Here is a 22846-nt window from a genome sequence, read left to right as displayed (position 1 = left end):
GATGCCTCCTGTATGGCTCACTGAGTACGCACCTCGGAGCCCAGCAATTGGTGTGTCACCCGGACATAGCGGATCACATTACCACTGTCTGGGCAATCACATGGTGTTTTACCATGTGTCTGCTGTGACCAATCACAGCACTTACATAGTAAACAATGGAAAGTGAAAGTAATGACCGTTTCTCTCTGCTCTCAGTGTGAGGGCAGAGAGAAGCAATCCTGCAGTCTCTTGGTGTACAGCAGCCTGCCAGGCTACTTGTACACTCACAGACTGCTGTTCCAGCCACTCCAGTGTCCCTGATCAGTGTCCCTGATCACTGCCCCAGTATATACATAATAAAACATGCAGCCAGAGGCGGACTGTGTCCTTGCCCAAACTCAAAAAAGCCTATGAAAAGGTACCAGGGGCATCTCATGTGGCCCCCTACTGACCCCAGGCCTTTGGGCAGTGCCCGAGTTTCCAAATGGTCAGTCCGCCCCTGTATGCAGCCATCCCCTGTCACTTGTGCCAGTGTGCACCTTCATACACTATATCAGTGTCCGAATCACCGCCATACCCCAAACCAACACCCTGATCACTGCCATATGTCATACCAGCACCCTGATCACTGCCATACCAGCGCTCTGATTAACGCCATACCCATACCAGCATCCTGATCACTGCCATGCCCATACCAGCGTCCTGACTACTGCCATATCAGCATCCTGATCACCACCATACCTCATGGTTATAACAAAAACTGAGCAAAATGTTTTTTTTTTATATTTTCGGTATTTTTTCATTTATATAGCAAAAAATAAAGAAAGCTCTGTCTCAAAAAAAGGATAAGAATTTTATATGGGTACAGTGTATGGGCCATACCCAATACCAGTGTCCTGATCACCACCATACCCCATACCAGCATTCTGATCACTGCCATACCCCATACCAGCTTCCTGATCACCGCCATATGCCATACTAGTGTCCATCATTTTAGGGTCTCAACTGATAAATTTTCAAATATATATCCCATAGTTTGTAGACTCTATAGCTTTCATGGAGACAAAATAATATACACTGTTTTGGGTAATTTTTACCCCAACAATGTAGCAGAATACATTTTGGCCTACATTTATGAAGAAAAATTATTTATTTATTTGCAAAATTTTATGACAAAAACTAAGCAAAAAATTTTTTTCCCCACAATTTGTGGTATTTTTTCATTAATATAGCAAAAAATACAAAACCCAGTGATCAAATACCACCAAAACGAAGCTCTATCTGTCTAAGAAAAAAAAGGGATACAAATTTCATATGGGTACAGTGTTGCATGACTGAGTAATTGTCACTCAAAATGTGATAGTGCTGAACACTGATTATTGGTCTGGACTGGAAAGGGGTGAAAGTGTCCGGACTTGAAGTGGTTAACTGGCAATTGCATGGTCATGCAATACTGTATGCAAATTAAATTTTAATCATTTTTTTCACACAAATAGAACTTTCTTTTGGTGGTATTTGATCACCACTAGGTTTTTTATTTTTTTGCGATATAAATGAATATGTTTACATTCTGTCATAAAACATACCCAATAATATCAAAATTCCGTCATAAATTTAGGTCAAAATGTATTCTGCTACATGTCTTTGGTAAAAATAAAAATCCCAATAAGTATATATTAATTGGTTTGTGTGAAAGTTATAGCGTCTACAAACTATGGTATATATATTTGATCCTAATGTAATAACCGCCGATCTCATTTCTTGAGGTGTTAAAACGCTAGAAAAAAAACAAATTCCCCCCAAATGACCCCCTAGACAGTCTGAGGCATTTAGTAAGAGGCATGGTGAGTTTTTTGAAGTTGTCATTTTTGTCACAATTATTTTGAAAATGAAGAAATTGAATAAAATTTGTTTTTTTTTTCCACAGTTATTTTTAAATACTGTCGCTAGTGCAGTACAATGTCATCCCTGGTGTGGTGGTGATCAGAGATACTGACTGGTGACAGTATGGAAAAAATATTAGGCACCCCCCTTAGCAAAATTACTTTTCCAAATTATTATGCAAATTATATTTTTCTCATTTACCTAAATAATTCATGTAAATAACAGTCAGCATAATTCTCATGTTATCAACTATTAAGAGTACAATTCAAATTTTATTGAACAAACCTCCTAATGATAACAGTATTTTTTTTTAAACATAAAAAACCTACAATGCACTGTTCCAAATTATTACGCACAGTAAATTTCAAAGCACTTTATAGGTTGTAAAGAACTGAAAATTGCCATTTGTTGTGTTTGCAGCATATTTACTGAAATCAAAGGCGATTTCAATCAAACTTTTAACAACATTTTAACTTTTTAAACATTTTAACAGGTCACATTACATTTTAACATAGGACCCCTTATTTGATAGCAGCTTCACAGGTCTTGCATCCATTGAACTTGTGAGTTTTTGGACAGTTTCTGCTTGAATTTGTTTGCAAGATGTCAGAATAGCCTCCCAGAGCTGCTGTTTGGATGTAAACTGCCTCCCACCCTCATAGATCTTTTGCTTGAGGATGCTCCGAAGGTTCTCAATATGATTGAGGTCAGGGGAGGATGGAGGCCACACCATGACATCTCTCCTTTTATCCCCATAGCAGCCATTGATGCAGAGGTATTCTTTGCAGCATGAGATGGTGCATTGTCATGCATAAAGATGATTTTATTATGGAAAGCATAGTTCTTCCTTCTGTACCAGGGAAGAAAGTGGTCAGGCATAAACTCCACATACTTTGCAGAGGTCATCTTTACACCTTCGGGGACCCTAAAGGGGCCGACCTGCTCTGTTCCCATGATTCTGGCCCAAAACATGACTCCACCACTGCCTTGCTGACGTCGCAGCCTTGTTGGAAGAGGGTGGCCGTCCACCAACCATCCGCTACTCCATCCATCTGGACCATCCAGGGTTGCACGGCACTCATCAGTGAACATGACTGTTTCATGTATTTTTCTGCCCAATGCAGCCGTTTCTGCTTGTGAGCATTGGTTAGTGGTGGCTGAATAGAAGGTTTATGCACAGTTGCAAGACTCTGGAGGACTCCAGAGGCACCAGCAGCTTCAAATATCTGTTTGCTGCTATGTAATGGTATTTTAGCAGCTGCTCTCTTGATCTGATGCATGGATCTGGCAGAAATCTTCCTCAATGTGCCTTTATCTGCACGAACCCGTCTGTGCTCTGAATCAACCACAAATCTCTTAATAGTGCGATGATCACGCTTAAGTTTTTGTGAAATTTCTAATGTTTTCATACCTTGTCCAAGGCACTGAACTATTTCACTCTTTTTGGCAGCAGAGAGATCCTTTTTCTTCCCCATATTGCTTGAAAATGGTGCTCTGCTTAATAATGTGGAACACTGTCCTTTAGTAGTTTTTCCTTAAATTGGGCTCACCTGCCAATCTAATTATCACAGGTGTCCGAGATTTTCAGTGATCAAAAGAGCCCTGAGACACAATGCCATCCATGAGTTAAACTGAAAAACAAAATATTTAATCTTTGTGACACTTAAATAGAATTTGCATAATAATTTGGAACAGGGTGTATATGTACTTTGGCTGGTCAGCAAGTGGTTAACCAATGCATTTTGAAAGAAACTTGTCATGAGAGAAAGATGGCTGCCACTTAATGCTAATTGGCTGTCATGCTGACCCCCCTGAGTTTGCTAATTTTTCCAGGGACTTCCATACTCCCTCCAGCCCCCTAGACCCACTAGCTACCTCAGCTTTTTCAGTCTCCCAGACCCTCTCTTGGTCTCCCAGACCTGCACAACTGTCCAGATGTTTCTGGTCCTTGGGCAAGAAATCCCCCCACCATGGGGTGCAATCTCCATCAGGAACACACAGCTCTCCTGACAGGGCTCTGTCTGCAAATGGCAGCAACTGTGCCACCAGTAGCTCTGATCAAGCTTATAATGAGCATGTGAGGGACTGCCGAGCGGCACCACTAGCACTCCACTGGTCAGGCGTGCCCAGAGCGCGGAGTCTAAGCCCCAGGGCACTTGTTCACCAGAGCCCCTGATGGTGGGGATGGACTTGGAGTACCCCGGGACCAGGTCGCCACTACTGAGCACACCTGTCAGTGGTAGGGGTGTTCGCCAGGGGCTCCAACCAGGGAGAGCCAGATGTGAGGAGGTCGGGTGACCCCGATGGGATGGATGGCTGAGCAAGTGCAAAGTCAGACGGGCCGAGTTGGTAACGTAGAGGACGGTAGGGTACAAGGGAGCGGACAGAGAATCGTCGGGTCACACGCCAGGTCCGCAACAGCAGGTCAGATCCAATGAGGGGCATTCAGAAGAGAGGTCAGGCAAAGCAAGGGTCTGGGCAGGAGAAATCAGCAGGTCAAGAGCAATCCGGGTCAAATAACTTACTAGGCACAGGTTCAGATTTGCAGGATACAGGTAGGACCAGAAGGCACTGAATGACAGCTCAGGGACATTTAAATATCCCGCCCTGCGCTGTCATTGGTGCCCAGCGGGCGGCCGCGGCTTCTACTGCGCATGCGCGAACTCGAACGCCGCGGCCGGCCCGGGACCTAGTGCCCGTGTCCCTGCACAGGGCGGTGCACTGCGCCTGCGCCGGGACCATCGCGGAGGGGATCCCTGACAGAGCATGTGCACCTGGATACAACCTGCAGGACTCCAGGAAAACATGGACACAGGATTGAAAGTTTCATCCCACCCAAGACACTTGCCTTCAAACTACAGGCCCCCAATCTCAAAGAAAGTCTAGAACACACCTTTCTTCACTTAGAAACAATAGTATGGGACTTCACATTAAGCTTTGATGTGAATCCTGTGTCATTTCTACCTTCATTTCCCTGAACTCACATAGTGGCACAGCGTTTAAGAACATGCACACGCATACACCAGCACTCACACAGATGTATATTGTGTCCAAATAGATGGCAATGAGACTGCCTTAATGGGTATGTACAGAATACCTGTGCATCAACGTGTGGATAAACAACCCTGCACAGGTGTAGGGTATAGTATGCCTTGTGTGAAAGAGGCTTAAGGACCTCTGACTTTCTGATCTGTGTATTTGTTCTGGTTCAGTGATTCAAAGATATTTAAGCCTGAAGGACAACATAATAAGCATCCACATAATAGTCAGAGCTCAGTGATGGCAGTCTCTGTAACACCTCCGAAGGGGTGGCTGAGAATATGCTTGGGGATTGCAAAATTCTCAAGTGTGCCACCATTTCAAAATATTCCAGCATCAACAATTGTATATGTATCTGGGATTTTCATAGACACTTTAAGAAAAATTGTGATAACATAACCACAATAAAAACACAAATTACTTTATTTAACAAAAATGTTAAAATCACGTCATGGCTAATCTAACAGTATTATTGTAGTCCAAAATCAACAAGGTAAGAATGTGTTTTCTAAAGATGCATACTATACCATATGTACCCCTGAAGAAGCCAAGTGTTCTGAACATGTTGGGTCACTCCATATGCATTTGGCTACTTTGAAGCAAGAGTTTTGTGATCTATCTCATGTGTGGAGAATATTTTGGTATATTGTATGGTAAATCATTGATTTTAGACTACAGTAATGCTGTTAGATTAGCCACGACATGTGATTTTATTATTTTTGTTATCCAGTTCAGCTCTTTGGGCATACTACATACGTCCAAAGAGTAAACCTTTATTCACAAGCTGATGGCTGCCATCAGCTTGTGTGTTTTTTTCTTCAGTCAGCTCCCATCTGAAAGTGAAAGTGATGCGGCAGATGCATAGCTGTTACAGAACCGGCAGCTCGATGCCCCCCCCCTCCTGCCAGCACCCCCCCTCTTCCCGTGGTTCCTGGGATCTCCCACTCTTACCAGAGCCCGGGAACAATACCACCAGCTAGGGGAGGGAGAGCGCTGTGAGACCGAGGCAAATCTATGCCTTGATCTCACATGCAAACACTGAAACTGGAAGTGATTACATTTCCAGTTTCAGATCCACTATTTCCTGCCCAGTACAGCCAGGGGGCACATCTAACCATGGCAATGTATGCTTGGTTAGATGGTGTGAAGTGCAGGGGGGAAATTGGGGTCTATTAGACCCCTAATGTCTCCATAAAGAGTACCTGTCACCTGCCCAATGCTATCACATAGGGGTTTATTAACCCCTTGTGATAGCAATCAAGTAAAAATAAATAAATAAAAAAATGAAAAAAATTTAATTCTAATAAAATATAATAAAAATAAAAAAATTGCCCTAGCCCCCATTGCACCACACACATGCGCAAACGCAAGCCCAGGGTGTACACTCGTATATAAACCGCGGTTGCATCACACGTGTTATAAATCACCGAGAGCGTCAGAGTGAGAACAATAACTCCATCACAAGAGCTTTAATTAACTCTAAACTGATGAGCTGTAAAGGCTTTTAAAGTGTTTCCTATAGTGGTTATTGGGCACTGTAGTTCTTGGCTATATGGCGGGTGCACTCAATTTTAAGACATGGAACGTTTGATATCTATTTACTTGATGCAACCTAATATGTTATATTTTAACCAATAATGGGTATTCTGTCTTGTGTTTTTGCACTAAAATTAATTTTATTATATTTTCTCCTGGAAATTTGCATTTAATAATCAGTTTCGCAAATATCATGTGATATAAAAATTTGCAACTATCACCTTTTTATTCTATAGGGCCTCTGCTTTTAGAAAATATATAATGTTCTGGGGGTTTAAGCAATTTTATTGCCAAAACGTATTTTATATGTATGCGAAAAATAAAAAAAATGCTCTGGAGCCAAACTGGCTAAATAAAGCAATTTATTATTTTATTCTGGTTATGTTATCAAATTTGTTCATAAAGTGCCAATGAAAGTCCCAGCTACATATGCAATTGTTGATCTATTACAGAAGCTGCCTGCCACAGACCCAGTTGCAAGCACACCAACAAGTGGACTTTATTTGCAGAAACATAAATAGGAGGGGGTTTAAGGGTTCAGGATACTCCAAAACGATAGCAGAAATCACCAGGTGGACAAACTTCTTACAAAATACTCTGGAAACAGCCTTGGCTGGGTAGTAATTCTAAGTCCCTGTAAGACAAGACCCAGTCCATCCTGTAACCTCTGGTACTCAATTCCCTCTAGCACATGTACACTTGAGAGTCCAACACCAGGTTTTACTCAGTTGTCTGCCACACAGCCTCCACACAACACTCATCAGTGAGGGAGACAAACGATCCTTCTGCAAACCAGACTCCAAGATGGTGCCCTCCAACAAAAATCCTTTTAGCATATCTCCAGGCCCTCAGCCCAGCACCTGCTGGGGCCCAAACAGTAACTCCCATACATAGGCTGCATCCCAGGGGCACTAGCCCCAGGACATGAACACTCTGAACAGGCCTCCCAAACATGTATCACCTCTGCAGTCAACTTCTGGGCGCTTCTTCCCCAGGGATTGGATGGGTTCTGATAAATATTTATGAATCAGTGATTGGTCCCTCCATTCTATGTTTTGGAGGTTTCTTCCAGAGGCAGACAGGAACAATCAACCACTAACCTTAGGAAACCGTGACCAGCCCAAAAAAAAACAACAGACTACCACTCCACTGAGTACAGTGAAGCCACAAACTAAATTTAGCTTGAGTAGGGCAAGGTGCTATACTCCAAATTTCTTTCATGACTGGTATAATTTAAGGCACACACATACCTTGACCACTCCCACCCATCATAGTGAGACTTGCAGCGCATTGTAGCCAAGTGTAGTCCATGTCTTTAACCTCCCTGGCGGTATGATTATTTCAGATTTTTGGTGCTGAAAGCGGTACCATTTTTTTGCATGGAAATATGTATTTTTTTTATTGTAGGCTGTAATTTTTAGGAAAAACTCACTGAAATCTGTCCGAACAAGAGTCTAGTAAACATCCCGGGTATGATAAAATTTGAAACACAAAATCATAAATTATAATTTAATAAATAATCATAAAAATAATAAAAAATTTAATTCAATAATATAATCAAACCAAAAACACTGAAATGTGAAATATAGCGCCAAGTTCGCACATTGCTGAGCTCAGTCGCAAAATCGTTTTCAGTGTCTGATGACGAATTTCCCCCACGAATCATTATCACTCAATTCTGCAAGTGGTTCTGATTTACTATCGCTGTTCTCTAGCTGATCTAAACCGCTTTTGACCTAAAGGGACACTTTTTGGACGCCATGGACATTTCTCAGTTTCCAAGCAGAAAGAACAGACAAAATGCAGGCAGGGCGCAGGACAAAGCACTAGGGACAATATGTATGTGAAATTTGGTTGAGACAGCAATGTTTTACTATGTAAAATGTAAAAAAAAAAAATGACATTTTTTAAAATTTTTAAACTTCCCGCCGGCGGCGGCGGCGCCCGTACGTCCCGACGTCACAGGGACAGGACACAGAAGCCGGATGCCGGCATCAGCCGGAGGAGATGGCCGGGGACGCTGCAGGGGACACATCGTGGGAGCGCAGGGTAAGGTAAGTGAAGAACACATGCCGGAGCAGTGCCGCATGGTATTCCCGAGTGTAGCTCGGGGTTACCGTTTTTGGTACTGAAATGTTACCCCGAGCTACACTCGGGAATACCGCCAGGGAGGTTAAAGTGGTAGTAAACTTGTTGGGAAAAAAAGGTAAAGGCTAGGTAAAGTTATAATGTGCTAGCATGCATTGCATACTAGCATATTATGAAAGACTTACCTTGGAAAGAAGCCCTCCCTGACAGGGCTACCATTTTCACCTGGTCTTCCTTCTGAGTTCCCTGGCTGAGGCTGCTTGAATGGCTGAGCCACCTATAACATCAGTCCTACGCATGCATACGGGAGTTTCGGCCATGGCAAATGGCCGGTGACATCACCAGCTCATGAGCTCTGAAGGAACGGCATACCTGTGCCATTCCTTCAGAGCACATGAGCTGGTGATGTCACTGGCTGCTGCTGCTCTGTAGAATATCTCCTAAATGGTGAACGTTTAGGAGATATTCATTTTACCTACAGGTAAGCTATATTATAAGCTTGCCTGTAGGTAAATATACAAAAGGAGAGTTTAAAACCACTTTAAGACCCTAGTAAAGCCCCTGTTGTGATATATACCTCTTGATATTGAATGATGTGTACATTTTCTAGAAGGCACATATTCCATTAATATTCATTAATTTTTTGCTTCTACTCCTAAATGTTTACCAACAGATTAATCTTTTCAGTTTTGTTCTCTTGTAGGAATGGGGTTTACCATATATCAATGATTCCATGATTGTTTTTATTGATCATTGCAGAGGAAGTTGTTGAAGGAAAAAGTGCAATACTTATTGGAATGAGTCAATGGAACTCAAATGACTTGGTGGAACAAATTGAAACCATTGGAAAGCTGGAGGAGAGTCCAGGTAAGAATTACTACCCAATTGTTAATTCTAGAATATTTGAAGAGATCATGGAGTTTATTTACTAAAAAGGCAAACTGGCTGTTCATATTGCAAGCGAATTTTCATTTTTCAGAGGAATTTTCCCTATTGTAGTTAATGTGGTTAAAATTCACTTTGCAAAAGATACTCAATCATGTGCAAGGAAAGTATTTTTGCATGCATATGATTACATGATGGACCTGAGCAGACTTCACCTCATTCACTATGCTAAGAGAAAATTCCCTTGCAAAGTAAACAGCCTATTTTCCTTTAGTAAATCAATCTACAATAGTAAATCAATGTCATTAAAATGTTTACATTTATATGGTAAATAAACCTTCTTTTGGAGAATTTATGTATGAGACATCTCTGGTAATTTATACGTGAGTAGATTGTGGTATCACCCCAAGTATTGTAAATCAGTACATTTTACTTTTTTTTCTTGGGTTAGTCAATGGACCTGGCTCGGTATCTAAGACATCTGTGAAGGTAGTCTTGGTGCAGAGCGCCCTTCCCTAAGGGCGACCTCACACTAATTTTCTCTGTGATGAATCACTTCACACTCTGTAACCCTAAAAATAATCATCCTTATAACACTAAAGCAAGCCACAGATTATACAATTTTCTTTCCTTCCACCATGGGTGGAAGGAAAGAAAATTGCTTGATTCCCCCATCAACACAGTTAGTGTTGCTGGGGAATTCCTCCTGCTATTGTATCCTTCTGGCGGGAGCCTTTGCTACTGGCAGAAAACAATGATTACTGCCCATTTAAAAAGTGAATACTTGTGAGCCACTGTGTCTCAGATGTTCAGTATAATATGTGCAATTAGTGGTAGTGAACTACCTGTTGTGTTAGGTGCGCTGGCACTTTCACAAACTCACTTAATTGTGTATATGTAAATTGATTAGACGTATTTATGATGCCGTGCTCCTACTATAAATACTTAATACTGTATTGTATATCACTCATAAACATCAATAAACTAAATAAATTAATAATAAATATAATAAAATCAATAGATGAATTAATGTGATAAAGTGAATGAAAAATCAAATCATGAATATGCTAAATTGTGCCATTAGTGCTCAAACAATATTATCAATGCCATATTCCAATTTCATGATTAAATAAAGAGTCTTTTATATCTTTGTGCAAAGGTGCATACAAAAATGAACAGTCTTATATATCTTTGTGCAAAATGTGCAATGTGCAGGTGAACTCCTTAATCCCTCTTTCCAGGTGCCGTGTAGTCTCAATATGCGCTCACCTTAATATTTGCCCAAATAAATTTAGGCAAATAGACTTTTAGTCCTTCTAGGATTGGTGGGATAGTGCTCCTTTATGCAGTATTCCAGATGGATGTGCAGACCTGCTCAATCAAATTCCCCCTGATGAAGTCACGTGACCCTGTGACGCAATGCGTAGGGGAGGGGCTCTGACGTCACAACGTTGCATCGGAGAGGCTCGGCGATTCTAGCAGAGGCAGACAGAGAGGCAGAGGGAATCACCAGCTCTGCATATCTGCTTAAGATAAGTGCCTCATATGCTTGTATCACCGCATCTGGTAGCAATAAATACGCTTACTTAAAAGGATAAGACACCATGGTCTTTTTTTTCTCCATCTGATCTATATACTCAACATTGAGGAAAGGTGGATATGAGAAGGAGGTGTCCCCAGGAGGGGAAATAGGAGATACTGATACCCCTTTCAAAAATCTATTTATGAGTGGCCACGTGGATGAATTGAGAGGAGATTATAGGAGGAGGATCGGAGCAGGTCTGCACATCCATCTGGAATACTGCATAAAGGAGCACTATCCCACCAGTCCTAGAAGGACTAAAAGTCTATTTGCCTAAATTTATTTGGGCAAATATTAAGGTGAGCGCATATTGAGACTACACGGCACCTGGAAAGAGGGATTAAGGAGTTCACCTGCACATTGCACATTTTGCACAAAGATATATAAGACTGTTCATTTTTGTATGCACCTTTGCACAAAGATATAAAAGACTCTTTATTTAATCATGAAATTGGAATATGGCATTGATAATATTGTTTGAGCACTAATGGCACAATTTAGCATATTCATGATTTGATTTTTCATTCACTTTATCACATTATTAATCTATTGATTTTATTATATTTATTATTAATTTATTTAGTTTATTGATGTTTATGAGTGATATACAATACAGTATTAAGTATTTATAGTAGGAGCGCGGCATCATAAATACGTCTAATGATTACTGCCCAAACATGGATTGAATCTCAGCTGGCCACTGCTAAACTTTTCTGTAACCCCATTTCAAATAATAACTCCACCTGTCACAGCAGTGACTGAGCTCAGCATTGTGTGTGGGAGAGAGCACAATGTGTGTGTTTTGAAAGTGGTAGAGTACTCATTTCCGCAGTGCTGGGAGCACACACCCAACATACGTTGCACCCTGGTATCTAGGCAGAATGGTGGGGGTCACTCACAGTAGGAGTTTTAGGACAGACTTCAGGGAGGTCACACACAGGCTACAGGTATGATATCTAAAAAGTTCCTTTTTCAAAGCTGCTCAATCAATTTTTAATCTATTGGGGATGCTTTAATGCATAGGAACTTTTATTGGAAGGGTGAATTTTGCCTTAAACTTGTGGTGTTCAGGAGTGCTAATCTGTGTAGAAAACTGCAAACGTATCATTTTGACAGCACTAAGCACTCCATAGATTAGGGGTGTTGTCTTCCCACAATAGTGCAGAAGATACTGTGTAAAGAGAAGGCAAACATGAAAACTGATGTACTTTATTCTGTTTCAAAAGCCCCGTTGGAGAGGTAATGCCTCAGATCTGTTCCCAGTAACCACACTAACACTTAGGGGAACTCTGCCATACAGCAAAATATTTATAAAACATTACTAAACCTTTAACACTTTACCCCAAAAAAATGTATATTGGAGTTTCTCTAATTTAACTAAGTAGGCCTCTGCTCAAACCATGCTGCTCTCCCCAGGGGTACATTTCCCTGCTTTTCTGCTGCATAAGATGTGCTGTGAATCAACATTATATTATAATGGACTTACATTCACAGTGTGGTCATATGACCATACATTTGGGTTGTACACCCTAAAAAACCAGGTCAAGTGTATTACCTTTTGTATGAGTTAGTTGATACTTTTTGAGTGAATCCCGGTGCAATAAGAAGAGTTCTTTTCAACATTGAGATTGCTTCTCATCAGCCCAAGCACTGAGGTCTCCAAAGATGAGCAAGCTGGGGTGATCTACAGCTAGTGCAGAGCAAGTCATACTGCTAGTTATTTCCTGACAAAAGTTTTTTCCATCACTTTATGGTCAGTTGATAAGTAACATTTTGAAGTTAATTTCTCCAGATTTCTCTAAATATTTAAATGTGTGATCTGGGTCAGTGAAGATGGGGTCTAAGGTTCAGTTTTGATTTAAAACAAATTTCAACTCCCCCCTCCTTAACAATCTTGTTTTGGGCAGTGAAATACTGAGTGGTTGGTTTGTACTGTGTAATGCATGTCAGGTCTCAGGACTCAATAGGAAATAGCTTTAACAGTTGTCTTTTTTCCTTACTGATCTGAAATTACAGAGAGTGGTTATGATGCAGCAGATATCTGAATCACAACTTTGTATTTTGCTTTTAATTTTTTACATTATTCTTGGCAGTGGGGTGGAGACACCAGGGATTTTACATTTTATTCCACTTTATTTTGTGCTATAATCTGGACATGGGTTGTATTTCATTTCTCACTTGATAAGAGCAGAGATTAGATGAGTTGATATATTCATCATACATAGATTTCTGTGTACCTGTCATCTTCTGACCCCCTACTGGTCTTTTCAAGATTCCAAAGGAAATTCAAGCTGGCCATACAATTTTGAATGAATGATCGCATTCATATGAAAGGTCTCAGTACATTAAAACAACTTGACAATTATGGTTTGAAAACCATATGCACTGTTAGAAATGTGTTTGTTCAAGAAAGATTTTCCATCCTGCAAATTTTCTCATCACTGCAGTTGAAAACAAATGTTGATTTGACCACACAAACAATTAGGAAATCAAGCGGATATTATTAAGATTAAAAATCTAGAATAAAATTCTACTAGTGTATGGTCAGTTTAAGGACTGGAATTATGGATGGTTCAATCTATATGTCATGTTTTAGCTGATCGAAGGGACAACAAAACACAGGAATAAATACATTCATACATGAAGTTCCAGGAGTATGAATGCATTCTATGTCAAGTGGTTGAGTTGGAGGAAATTCCTTTGCTGAGAATACCATTGAAGTTTGCTCTACTTTGATTAGCATAGGAATAGCCAGATCAGAGGATTAGGTCTTGTTTTTTGGGATAGTGTGGGATAGCAGACAGAGTAAAGGTATGAAAATCATTCGAAATGCAAGATGTGAACTTCCAATGAAGTGTTTTTTAAAGGTTACTGTCTTATAAATACACATGGCTGAGTTTCCCAGAGTAAAATCTGAGATGTTTCAAATCCAGGATAGAATGTAAGATGTGTGAATATAATTCTGATTAAAATTCTGTAGCTGAGAATTAGCAAATGTGCATATTACATTAGAACACTAATTGGGTGCCAAGCCATGCAGATAGGTGAGCACGAGGATTTTGAAATCAATGAGAAACCTAACAGGTAGCCAGTGCAAGAATTAAAGGATAGGAGAAATATGATCGCTTGCACTAGGCCTATGGCGGCAAGTAGTTACATTTCTCGCAAACAGATTTAATTGCTCGTATAGCCCTAGGGTAATCCTTAATGATTTTAGTAGAGTAATTGAGCTACAAAAAATGGCCTGTGAGCTCCTTTGCCAAAGAACATCACAATCCACTTTCTGAGTTCTGATAATCAAGTTCAGCCAGCTACAACATATCCAATCAGGCTTTGTTCTTTTAATCATTAATTACAAATTTGTGTTCGCAAATAAATTATGACTAAACTATATTTATTTTAACAATTTTTAGCATATTTGTGTGAGGTGGTTAACAAGGCTTCTTTGTATAGAATCTTAAAGTGCAAGACAAAACAAGGGAATGAGGAAAATTGTCGTATTTAAAGTGGTTGACATAAAATTACATTCACAGGGCCGTTACAGGCAAGGAGAATGGCAAAGTGAGCTACAGATAATGCAATTTAAATTTTTGCAAAGCATATATTTTTACAATTGATGAGGATGGGGTTTACAACTACTTAAACTTTTTTTCTGCTCTGTGATTATTAAGGCTGAGGCAGTTGCAGACACACCTCTACAACTCACACTTGTGCATGAGTCTCCCCTGCTTCTCTGTCAATCAAAGGATAGGGGGCATAGCAACAACTTTTTTTTTTATCAGGTGTCAGGTTTTTTACAGTCTGAGAGCAGGGAGGATTGCAGCTGAGAAGCTGCTTTTTTTCCTATCATACTATGGGCACATGAGTTGTGCTGCTTTGCTTAGTTATATGAAATGTTCAGTTTAGATTTGTTTTTTGAGTTTACAACCACTTTACGAAGAGCTAAAATTGCACACTGATAGGCATATATTAGCTAAATAGCCAAACACAGGAAAATAATTTGAATTCACTAAAGTGAATATAGAATGGCAGTGCCCAGATACCAAATTGTGACCCCCCCCTCTCAGGTGGAGTAGTGGGCTAATAGCTGTGTGAACACAGTCTGCCTCCATGAGCCATTTTTGATGGTCTGACTTAAAGCCTGGTAAGCCTCCCTATAGGATTGACCCCATGCGCTCTGCCAATGGGAGATAGTGCTTACCTGATTGGCTGTCTCCTGGTCCAACCTGAAAGGATAGTAGTCTCTCCTGGCCAGATTCCAATACTTCATCAGTGAATGGAGCTGGGGATGAAGTGCGGGAGGTGGAGCATCTGTATCAGTGAGTGAGGTGACCATACGGAGAAAGAGGTGTGTTCTCAGTGGGCACGCTCCTTTCGTCTACCTCCAGTAGACTGCTGTTGGAGGGAGGAAAGAGAGTGCAGAATCCTCCCTCCTGCAGCCATCAAAGCCCCAGCTCTTGCCCTTGGTCTGACTAGGAGGGACAACAGTCTTCTCTGATAGGTGTGACACTGCCTATTACTCCTGTTAGCAAGACACAAGACAGCTAGATAATGGAGCAACCACAAGCTCCCATCGCACCCCCCGTCTACATAATCACATTGCATTCAGAGCACATGCCCCTTCTGCCGCTCCTCTGGATCTGCACCTCGAAGATCTATCAATGCACTTTCATGCATTAGAACTTTTTTTTTAACTTTTTTTCTCCATCAACCAGACAGATGTTTCAACATGTGTACAGACTACCATGTAATCTGCCTGGGATGAACTTTACCTGAGATGATATGTTAAATTGGCTACATTTGGTGTCTATTGAATGTTAATTTCATGAGGTGGGAGATGGTGTTTAACCTGTACAATGAAGAAAAGTGCCAGCAGCCTGTCTGTGTGGTGGAAGAATATAACCCATAGACATTTGTGTGAAATATACAATACTTTTTTTGCAACTGTATGGACACTAAGGCACTTTACCATGATTAGTTAACATTGGAAACTATATACAATGGATATAATGCACTTTCTTAATAGTATTTGTTTGTATTTACACTATGGACTGGGTAATGTTTTAGGAAGGTAAGGATGCCCCATTGTTTGATGAAAATGAAAATTATCAACCTACAGAGGAGTGAATTCAAAGACACCCAAAAAATCAAAGTGAAAAAATGATGGAGCAGGTTAGTCCGTTTTGCTGAAATTTAATTGCATCAACTCAAAATGGTACTCAGTAGTTTGAATGGCACTGACGCCCTTTGCTTTTCACAGATGAGAGCAGGTTCACCCTGAGCACATGTGACAGATGTGAAAGGTACTGGGGAAGCCATGGACGCCTGACAACATTGGGGCATGCTCCTAATGAGACGACCGATGGTGTCCTGGGGTATTTCCTTCCAGATCTGGACCAGGGCATCACTGAACTCCTTGACAGTCTGAGGTTCAACCTGGAGGCATCGGATGGACCAAAACATGATATCCCAGAGGTGTTCTATTGGATTTAGGTCAGGTGAGCATGAGGGCCATTCAATGGTATCAATTACTTCATCCTCCAGGAACTGCCTGCATACTCTCACCACATGAGGACCCCAGGACCCACTGCACCAGCGTAGCATCTGACAATGGGTTCAAGGATTTAATCCTGATACCTAATGGCAGTTAGGGTGTCATTGTCTACCCTGTAGAGGTCTGTGCGTCCCTCCATGGATATGCCTCCCTAGACCATCACTGACCCACCACCAAAATGGTAATGCTGAATGATGTTACAGGCAGCATAACATTCTCCATGGCTTCTCCAGAACCTTTCACATCTGTCACATGTGCTCAGGGTGAACCTGCTTTCAACTGTGAAGAGCAAAGGGCGTCAGTGGCAGACCTGCCAATTCAGGTGTTCTATGGAAAATGTGAATCGAGCTATATGGTGCCTAGCAGTGAGCACAGGGCCCACTAGAGGACATCAGGCCCTCAGGCCACTCTCATGAAGTCTGTTTCTGATATTTTGGTCAGAGACATTCACAACAGTGGCTTGCTGGAGGTCATTTTGTAGGGCTCTGGCAGTGCTCATCCTGTTTCTTCTTGCATAAAGGAGCATATATTAGTCCTGCTGATAGGTTAAGGACCTTCTATGGCCCTGTCCAGCTCTCCTAGAGTAACTGCCTGTCTCCTGGAATCTCCTCCATGCTCTTGAGAGGTATTGATGTGCCATCCTGGAGGAGTTGGACTGCCTGTGCAACCTCTGTAGGGTCCAGGTATCACCTCATGCTACCAGTAGTAACACTAATCATAGCCAAATGCAAAACTAGTGAAAAACAGTCAGAAAAGATGAGTAAGGAAAAAATGTCAGTACCCTCCATCCGTAAAACCATTCCTGTTTTGGAGGTCATCTCGCTGTTGCCCATCTAGTGCACCTGTTGTTAATTTCATTAACACCAAAGCAGCTGAAACTGATTAACAACACCCTCTGCTACTTAACAGACCAGATCAATATCCCAGGATTTCAACTGACTTGATGCTATACTCTGAGTAAAAAGTGTTCTTTTAATGTTTTTGGAGCACTGTATATACAGTCAGGTCCATAAATATTGGGACATCGACACAATTCTAAATTTTTTTGCTCTGTATACCACTACAATGGATTTGAAATGAAACGAACAAGATGTGCTTTAACTGCAGACTGTCAGCTTTAATTTGAGGGTATTTACAGCCAAATCAGGTGAATGGTGTAGGAACTACAACAGTTTGCATATGTGCCTCCCACTTGTTAAGGGACCAAAAGTAATGGGACAATTGGCTTCTCAGCTGTTTCATGGCCAGGTGTGTGTTATTCCCTCATTATTCCAATTACAATGAGCAGATAAAAGGTCCAGAGTTCATTTCAAGTGTGCTATTTGCATTTGGAATCTGTTGCTGTCAACTCTCAAGATGAGATCCAAAGAGCTGTCACTATCAGCGAAGCAAGCCATCATTAGGCTGAAAAAACAAAACAAACCCAACAGAGAGAGAGCAAAAACATTAGGCGTGGCCAAAACAACTGTTTGGAACATTTTTAAAAAGAAGGAACGCACCGGTGAGCTCAGCAACACCAAAAGACCCGGAAGACCACGGAAAACAACTGTGGTGGATGACCGAAGGATTCTTTCCCTGGTGAAGAAAACATTCTTCACAACAGCTGGCCAGATCAAGAACACTCTCCAGGAGGTAGGTGTATGTGTGTCAAAGTCAACAATCAAGAGAAGACTTCACCAGAGTGAATACAGATGGTTCACCACAAGATGTAAACCATTGGTGAGCCTCAAAAACAGGAAGGCCATATTAGAGTTTGCCAAACGACATCTAAAAAAGCCTTCACAGTTCTGGAACAACATCTTATGGACAGATGAGACCAAGATCAACTTGTACCAGAGTGATGGGAAGAGAAGAGTATGGAGAAGGAAAGGAACTGCTCATGATCCTAAGCATACCACCTCATCAGTGAAGCATGGTGGTGGTAGTGTCATGGCGTGGGCATGTATGGCTGCCAATGGGACTGGTTCTCTTGTATTTATTGATGGTGTGACTGCTGACAAAAGCAGCAGGATGAATTCTGAAGTGTTTCTGGCAATATTATCTGCTCATATTCAGCCAAATGCTTCAGAACTCATTGGACGCCGCTTCACAGTGCAGATGGACAATGACCCAAAGCATACTGCAAAAGCAACCAAAGAATTTTTTAAGGGAAAGAAGTGGAATGTTATGCAATGGCCAAGTCAATCACCTGACCTGAATCCAATTGAGCATGCATTTCACTTGCTGATGACAAAACTGAAGGGAAAATGCCCCAAGAACAAGCAGGAACTGAAGACAGTTGCAGTAGAGGCCTGGCAGAGCATCACCAGGGATGAAACCCAGCGTCTGGTGATGTCTATGCATTCCAGACTTGAGGCTGTAATTGACTGCAAAGGATTTGCAACCAAGTGTTCAAAAGTGAAAGTTTGATTTATGATTATTATTCTGTCCCATTACTTTTGGTCCCTTAACAAGTGGGAGGCAGATATGCAAACTGTTGTAATTCCTACACCGTTCACCTGATTTGGATGTAAATACCCTCAAATTAAGCTGACAGTCTGCAGTTAAAGCACATCTTGTTTGTTTCATTTCAAATCCATTGTGGTGGTGTATAGAGCCAAAAATGTTAGAATTGTGTTGATGTCCCAATATTTATGGACCTAACTGTATATATATATATATATATATATATATATACACACTGTGCCTTGAAAAAGTAATCATACCTCTTGAATTTTTTCACATTTGGCCAAGTTACAACCAAAAACGTAAATGTATTTTATTGAGATTTTGTGTGATAGACCAACACAAAGTGTTATGGCGAAGGGGAAGGAAAATGATAAATGGTTTTCCAATTTTTTTACATATAAATATCTGAAAAGTGTGGTGTAAGTAAAAGCTAGATGAACCAATTGCCTTCTGAAATCACCTAATTCGTAAATAGGGTCCACCTGTGTGTAACTTAATCTCAGTATAAATACAGCTGTTCTGTGAAGCCCTCAGAGGTTTGTTAGCAAACATTAGTGAACAAACAGCATCATGAAGGCCAAGGAACACACTAGACATCACAGGCATAAAGTTGTGGAGACGTTTAAAGCAGGGTTAGGTTATAAAAAAAATATCCCAAGCTTTTAACATCTCATGGGGCACTGTTCAATCCATCATCTGAAAATGGAAAGAGCATGGCACAACTGCAAATCTACCAAGACATAGCCATTCACCTAAACTGACAGGCCGGGCAAAGAGAGCATTAATCAGAGAAGCAGCCAAGAAGCCCATGGTAACTCTGGAGGAGCTGAAGAGATCCACAGCTCAGTTGGGAGAATCTGTCCACAGGACAACTATTAGTTGTGCACTCCACAAATCTGGCCTTTGTGGAAGCGTGGCAAGAAGAAAGCCATAAGAAGTCCTATTTGCAGTTTGCGAGAAGCCATGTGGGGGACACAGCAAACATGTGGAAGAAGGTGCTCTGGTCAGATGAGATAAAAATGTTACTTTTTGGCCTAAAAGCAAAATCCTATGTGTGGCGAAAAACTAACACTGCCCATGACCCTGAACACACCATCCCACCGTGAAACATCGCGGTGGCAGCATCAAGTCGTGGAGATGCTTTTCTTCAGCAGGGACAGGAAAGCTGGTCAGAGTTGATGGGAAGATGGATGGAGCCAAATACAGGGCAATCTTAGAAGAAAACCTGTTAGAGTCCGTAAAAGACTTTTGACTGGGGCGGAGGTTCACCTTCCAGCAGGACAAAGACCCTAAACATGCAGCTAGAGCTACAATGGGATGGTTTAGATCAAAGCATATTCTTGTGTTAGAATGGCCCAGTTGAAGTCTAGACCTAGATCCAATTGAGAATCTTTGGCAAGACTTGAAAATTGCTGTTCAAAGACGATCTCCATCCAATCTGACAGAGCTTGAGCTATTTTGCAAAGAAGAATAGGCAAAAATGTCACTCTCTAGATGTGCAAAGCTGGTAGAGACTTACCGAAAAAGACTTGCAGCTTTAATGGCGACGAAAGGTGGTTCTACAAAGTATTGATTCAGGGGGGATGAATACAAATGCACACCACACTGTTCAGATATTTCTTTGTAAAATATTTTGAAAACCATTTATCATTTTTCTTCCACTTCACAATTATGTGCCACTTTGTGTTGGTCTATCACATAAAATACCAATAAAATACATTTACGTTTTTGGTTGTAACATGACAAAATGTGGAAAATTTCAAATGCTATGAACACTTTCCCAAAGCACTGTGCATATTCCAATTTGTATAAGTGCATTTAGATGCATTTACACGTGTCAAGCATTTTTTCTGCCAAACTGCCACTGCTACTGGATGCCTTTTAAACTCCTTGAAAGGCCTGGGTGTGCATGGTTAACATGAAGGGGTGTTTAGAGGCAGAAAAAAACTGCTAGACACCTATTGAGGGCAACGTTCAAAACATCCAGTGTGCATGAGGCCTATATGTGCATTTAACTTGCTTGGGTAAGCCCAGAGACTGCTGATGGGTGCCGCCATCTTGGACATGATGTCAACAAACCAGACACACTAAGAAGGGAACTCAAGGAACACTCGAAAATATTCCCCTTTGCTTCTCCTGGCTGCTTATAAGAGGTTATGTAGGGAGGTAAATGGAAGAGTGGGGGAGCTAGGTCAGCACAAAACGATAAATACACTCCAAGAAAAATAGCAGGATATGACATGCAAGGAGAAGGTCTATGGTAGGGAATTCACACTTTCTGGAGTGCTATTTCTCTAGCAGGTTTAGGGGCATGTTGCAATAAAAATTTATGGAAAGGAAAAACACTACAAGCAAGAATTTAAAATACTTCACTTTTCTGTGTTTTACCTTCATTTTTTTTAAGTTGGTGACAGGGTCTCCATAAAAGGAAACAGATAGTGTGTGTATAAGTATGTGTATATAAAATGTGACCTGCTGAAATAAATGCAATAATTTAACCCCCTACCTACTGTGGCCCTAAAGGTTTACTCTGCTTTACTTGCTCCCCAAGACACTATCAGGGCCATATATTGCTGATGGCTTCATCAATAATTAATAGTGATTTATCCATCTCGATACATGTACTCCTGACAGTTTATTGTATCTATGCATTGAATTACATTTCATTGATCAGAGGTACTGTATGTCACACATACATATTTTTAGCAAATTCATTTCTCAAGGACTTGAAAGGCTGCCAATTATCAATCCATATTTTATTTTTTCACCTCTTATCTAGTGAAGTGTATTTTCAGCCTTTTCAGTAGTTTTGGGCACTTGGCATCATTGTTTATGAGCTGTATATGATAGTTTCCCTGAAGAAGTTTGGCTTGTCTACTCATTTATACCTTTTGTCTGGTAGAAGTAAACTTCAAAGAGGGCTTCTAGATTAGCTTTAGAGAATTGGGATGAACAGTGAGTCCCCATCTGCTGAGGTTACAGTGGCATATTGATACATCCCATTGAAAAGCAAGCCATTTGTTCTCACAGTCCTGGATCAGCATACATTATATTACTCATGAAAGTATATCTTCTAAAAACTGTGACCACGTTTAAATCCGCGTGTGATTATTTTGATTAAGGCAAGGTTTTTGTTTTTTTCTACCATATTCTACACATACAGTATATGCATATAATAAATAAGTAAATGCACAATATGAAACTACGGTGTATATATATATATATATATATATATATACATACATGTGTGTGTGTGTGAAAAAAAGTGAATTTATAAAATAATGTAATGTTACAAGAACTAAGACCTAAATTAATGACATACTATATGAATATACAGGTTATTTTTGGATGGTTTTTGGCTAGGCACGATTAGTTCCAATTGTTACTTCTTCCTAAGTAACAAATGTCATGCAAATCCCACATTACAAGGTTGTCAAACTGCCTATTAAAGGAATCTTGTGCTTAGAAGAAAGTTTATACAGTCATTGCTGACCTCTCCTTCTGAAAATGTCAGTTGCTTGGCTGTCCTGCTAATGCTTTTGCTGAAGTTGAGTTACTTTTTTTTTAACCTACTGCTACAGTTGCATGACTTGCCTTTAATGAAGAAGGGCCAACATCATGCAGACTGATGGTTCCTGAAGAAATCTTTTTTCCTTGGGATGTCTGGTCCTCTTAACAGCTCTGAACTTCTGGAGCTGCAGGTGGTAATAGCTTCAGATCTAACACTGCAATACATTTTGGAAGCCCCTGATGGCAACCTGTCTCCTCCTCCCACCTCCACCACTGACAAACGTCCATTCATTGTTTGCAGTGAATATAACATATTCTGTGAGTTGTGGAAAGAACTCTGT

At 40.8% G+C, this 22846-nt stretch overlaps 1 protein-coding gene across 1 annotated transcript in view; it reads left to right on the top strand.

Annotated features, from left to right (window-relative positions):
- Positions 1-22846, top strand: part of PITPNM3 (PITPNM family member 3) — a 728404-nt gene that overhangs the window by 352024 nt on the left and 353534 nt on the right. Inside the window, exon 3 of the mRNA XM_089683787.1 lies at positions 9286-9393. Within this exon, the coding sequence (XP_089539913.1) occupies positions 9286-9393 (108 nt within the window). The remainder of the gene's footprint in view (positions 1-9285; positions 9394-22846) is intronic.

Source organism: Staurois parvus, unplaced genomic scaffold (genome assembly GCF_062004578.1).
Source record: "Staurois parvus isolate SC_StPar_1 unplaced genomic scaffold, SC_StPar_1.0 ptg000321l, whole genome shotgun sequence".
In the NCBI taxonomy this organism is placed as follows: domain Eukaryota; kingdom Metazoa; phylum Chordata; class Amphibia; order Anura; family Ranidae; genus Staurois; species Staurois parvus.
This window is presented reverse-complemented; position numbering and strand designations above follow the sequence as displayed.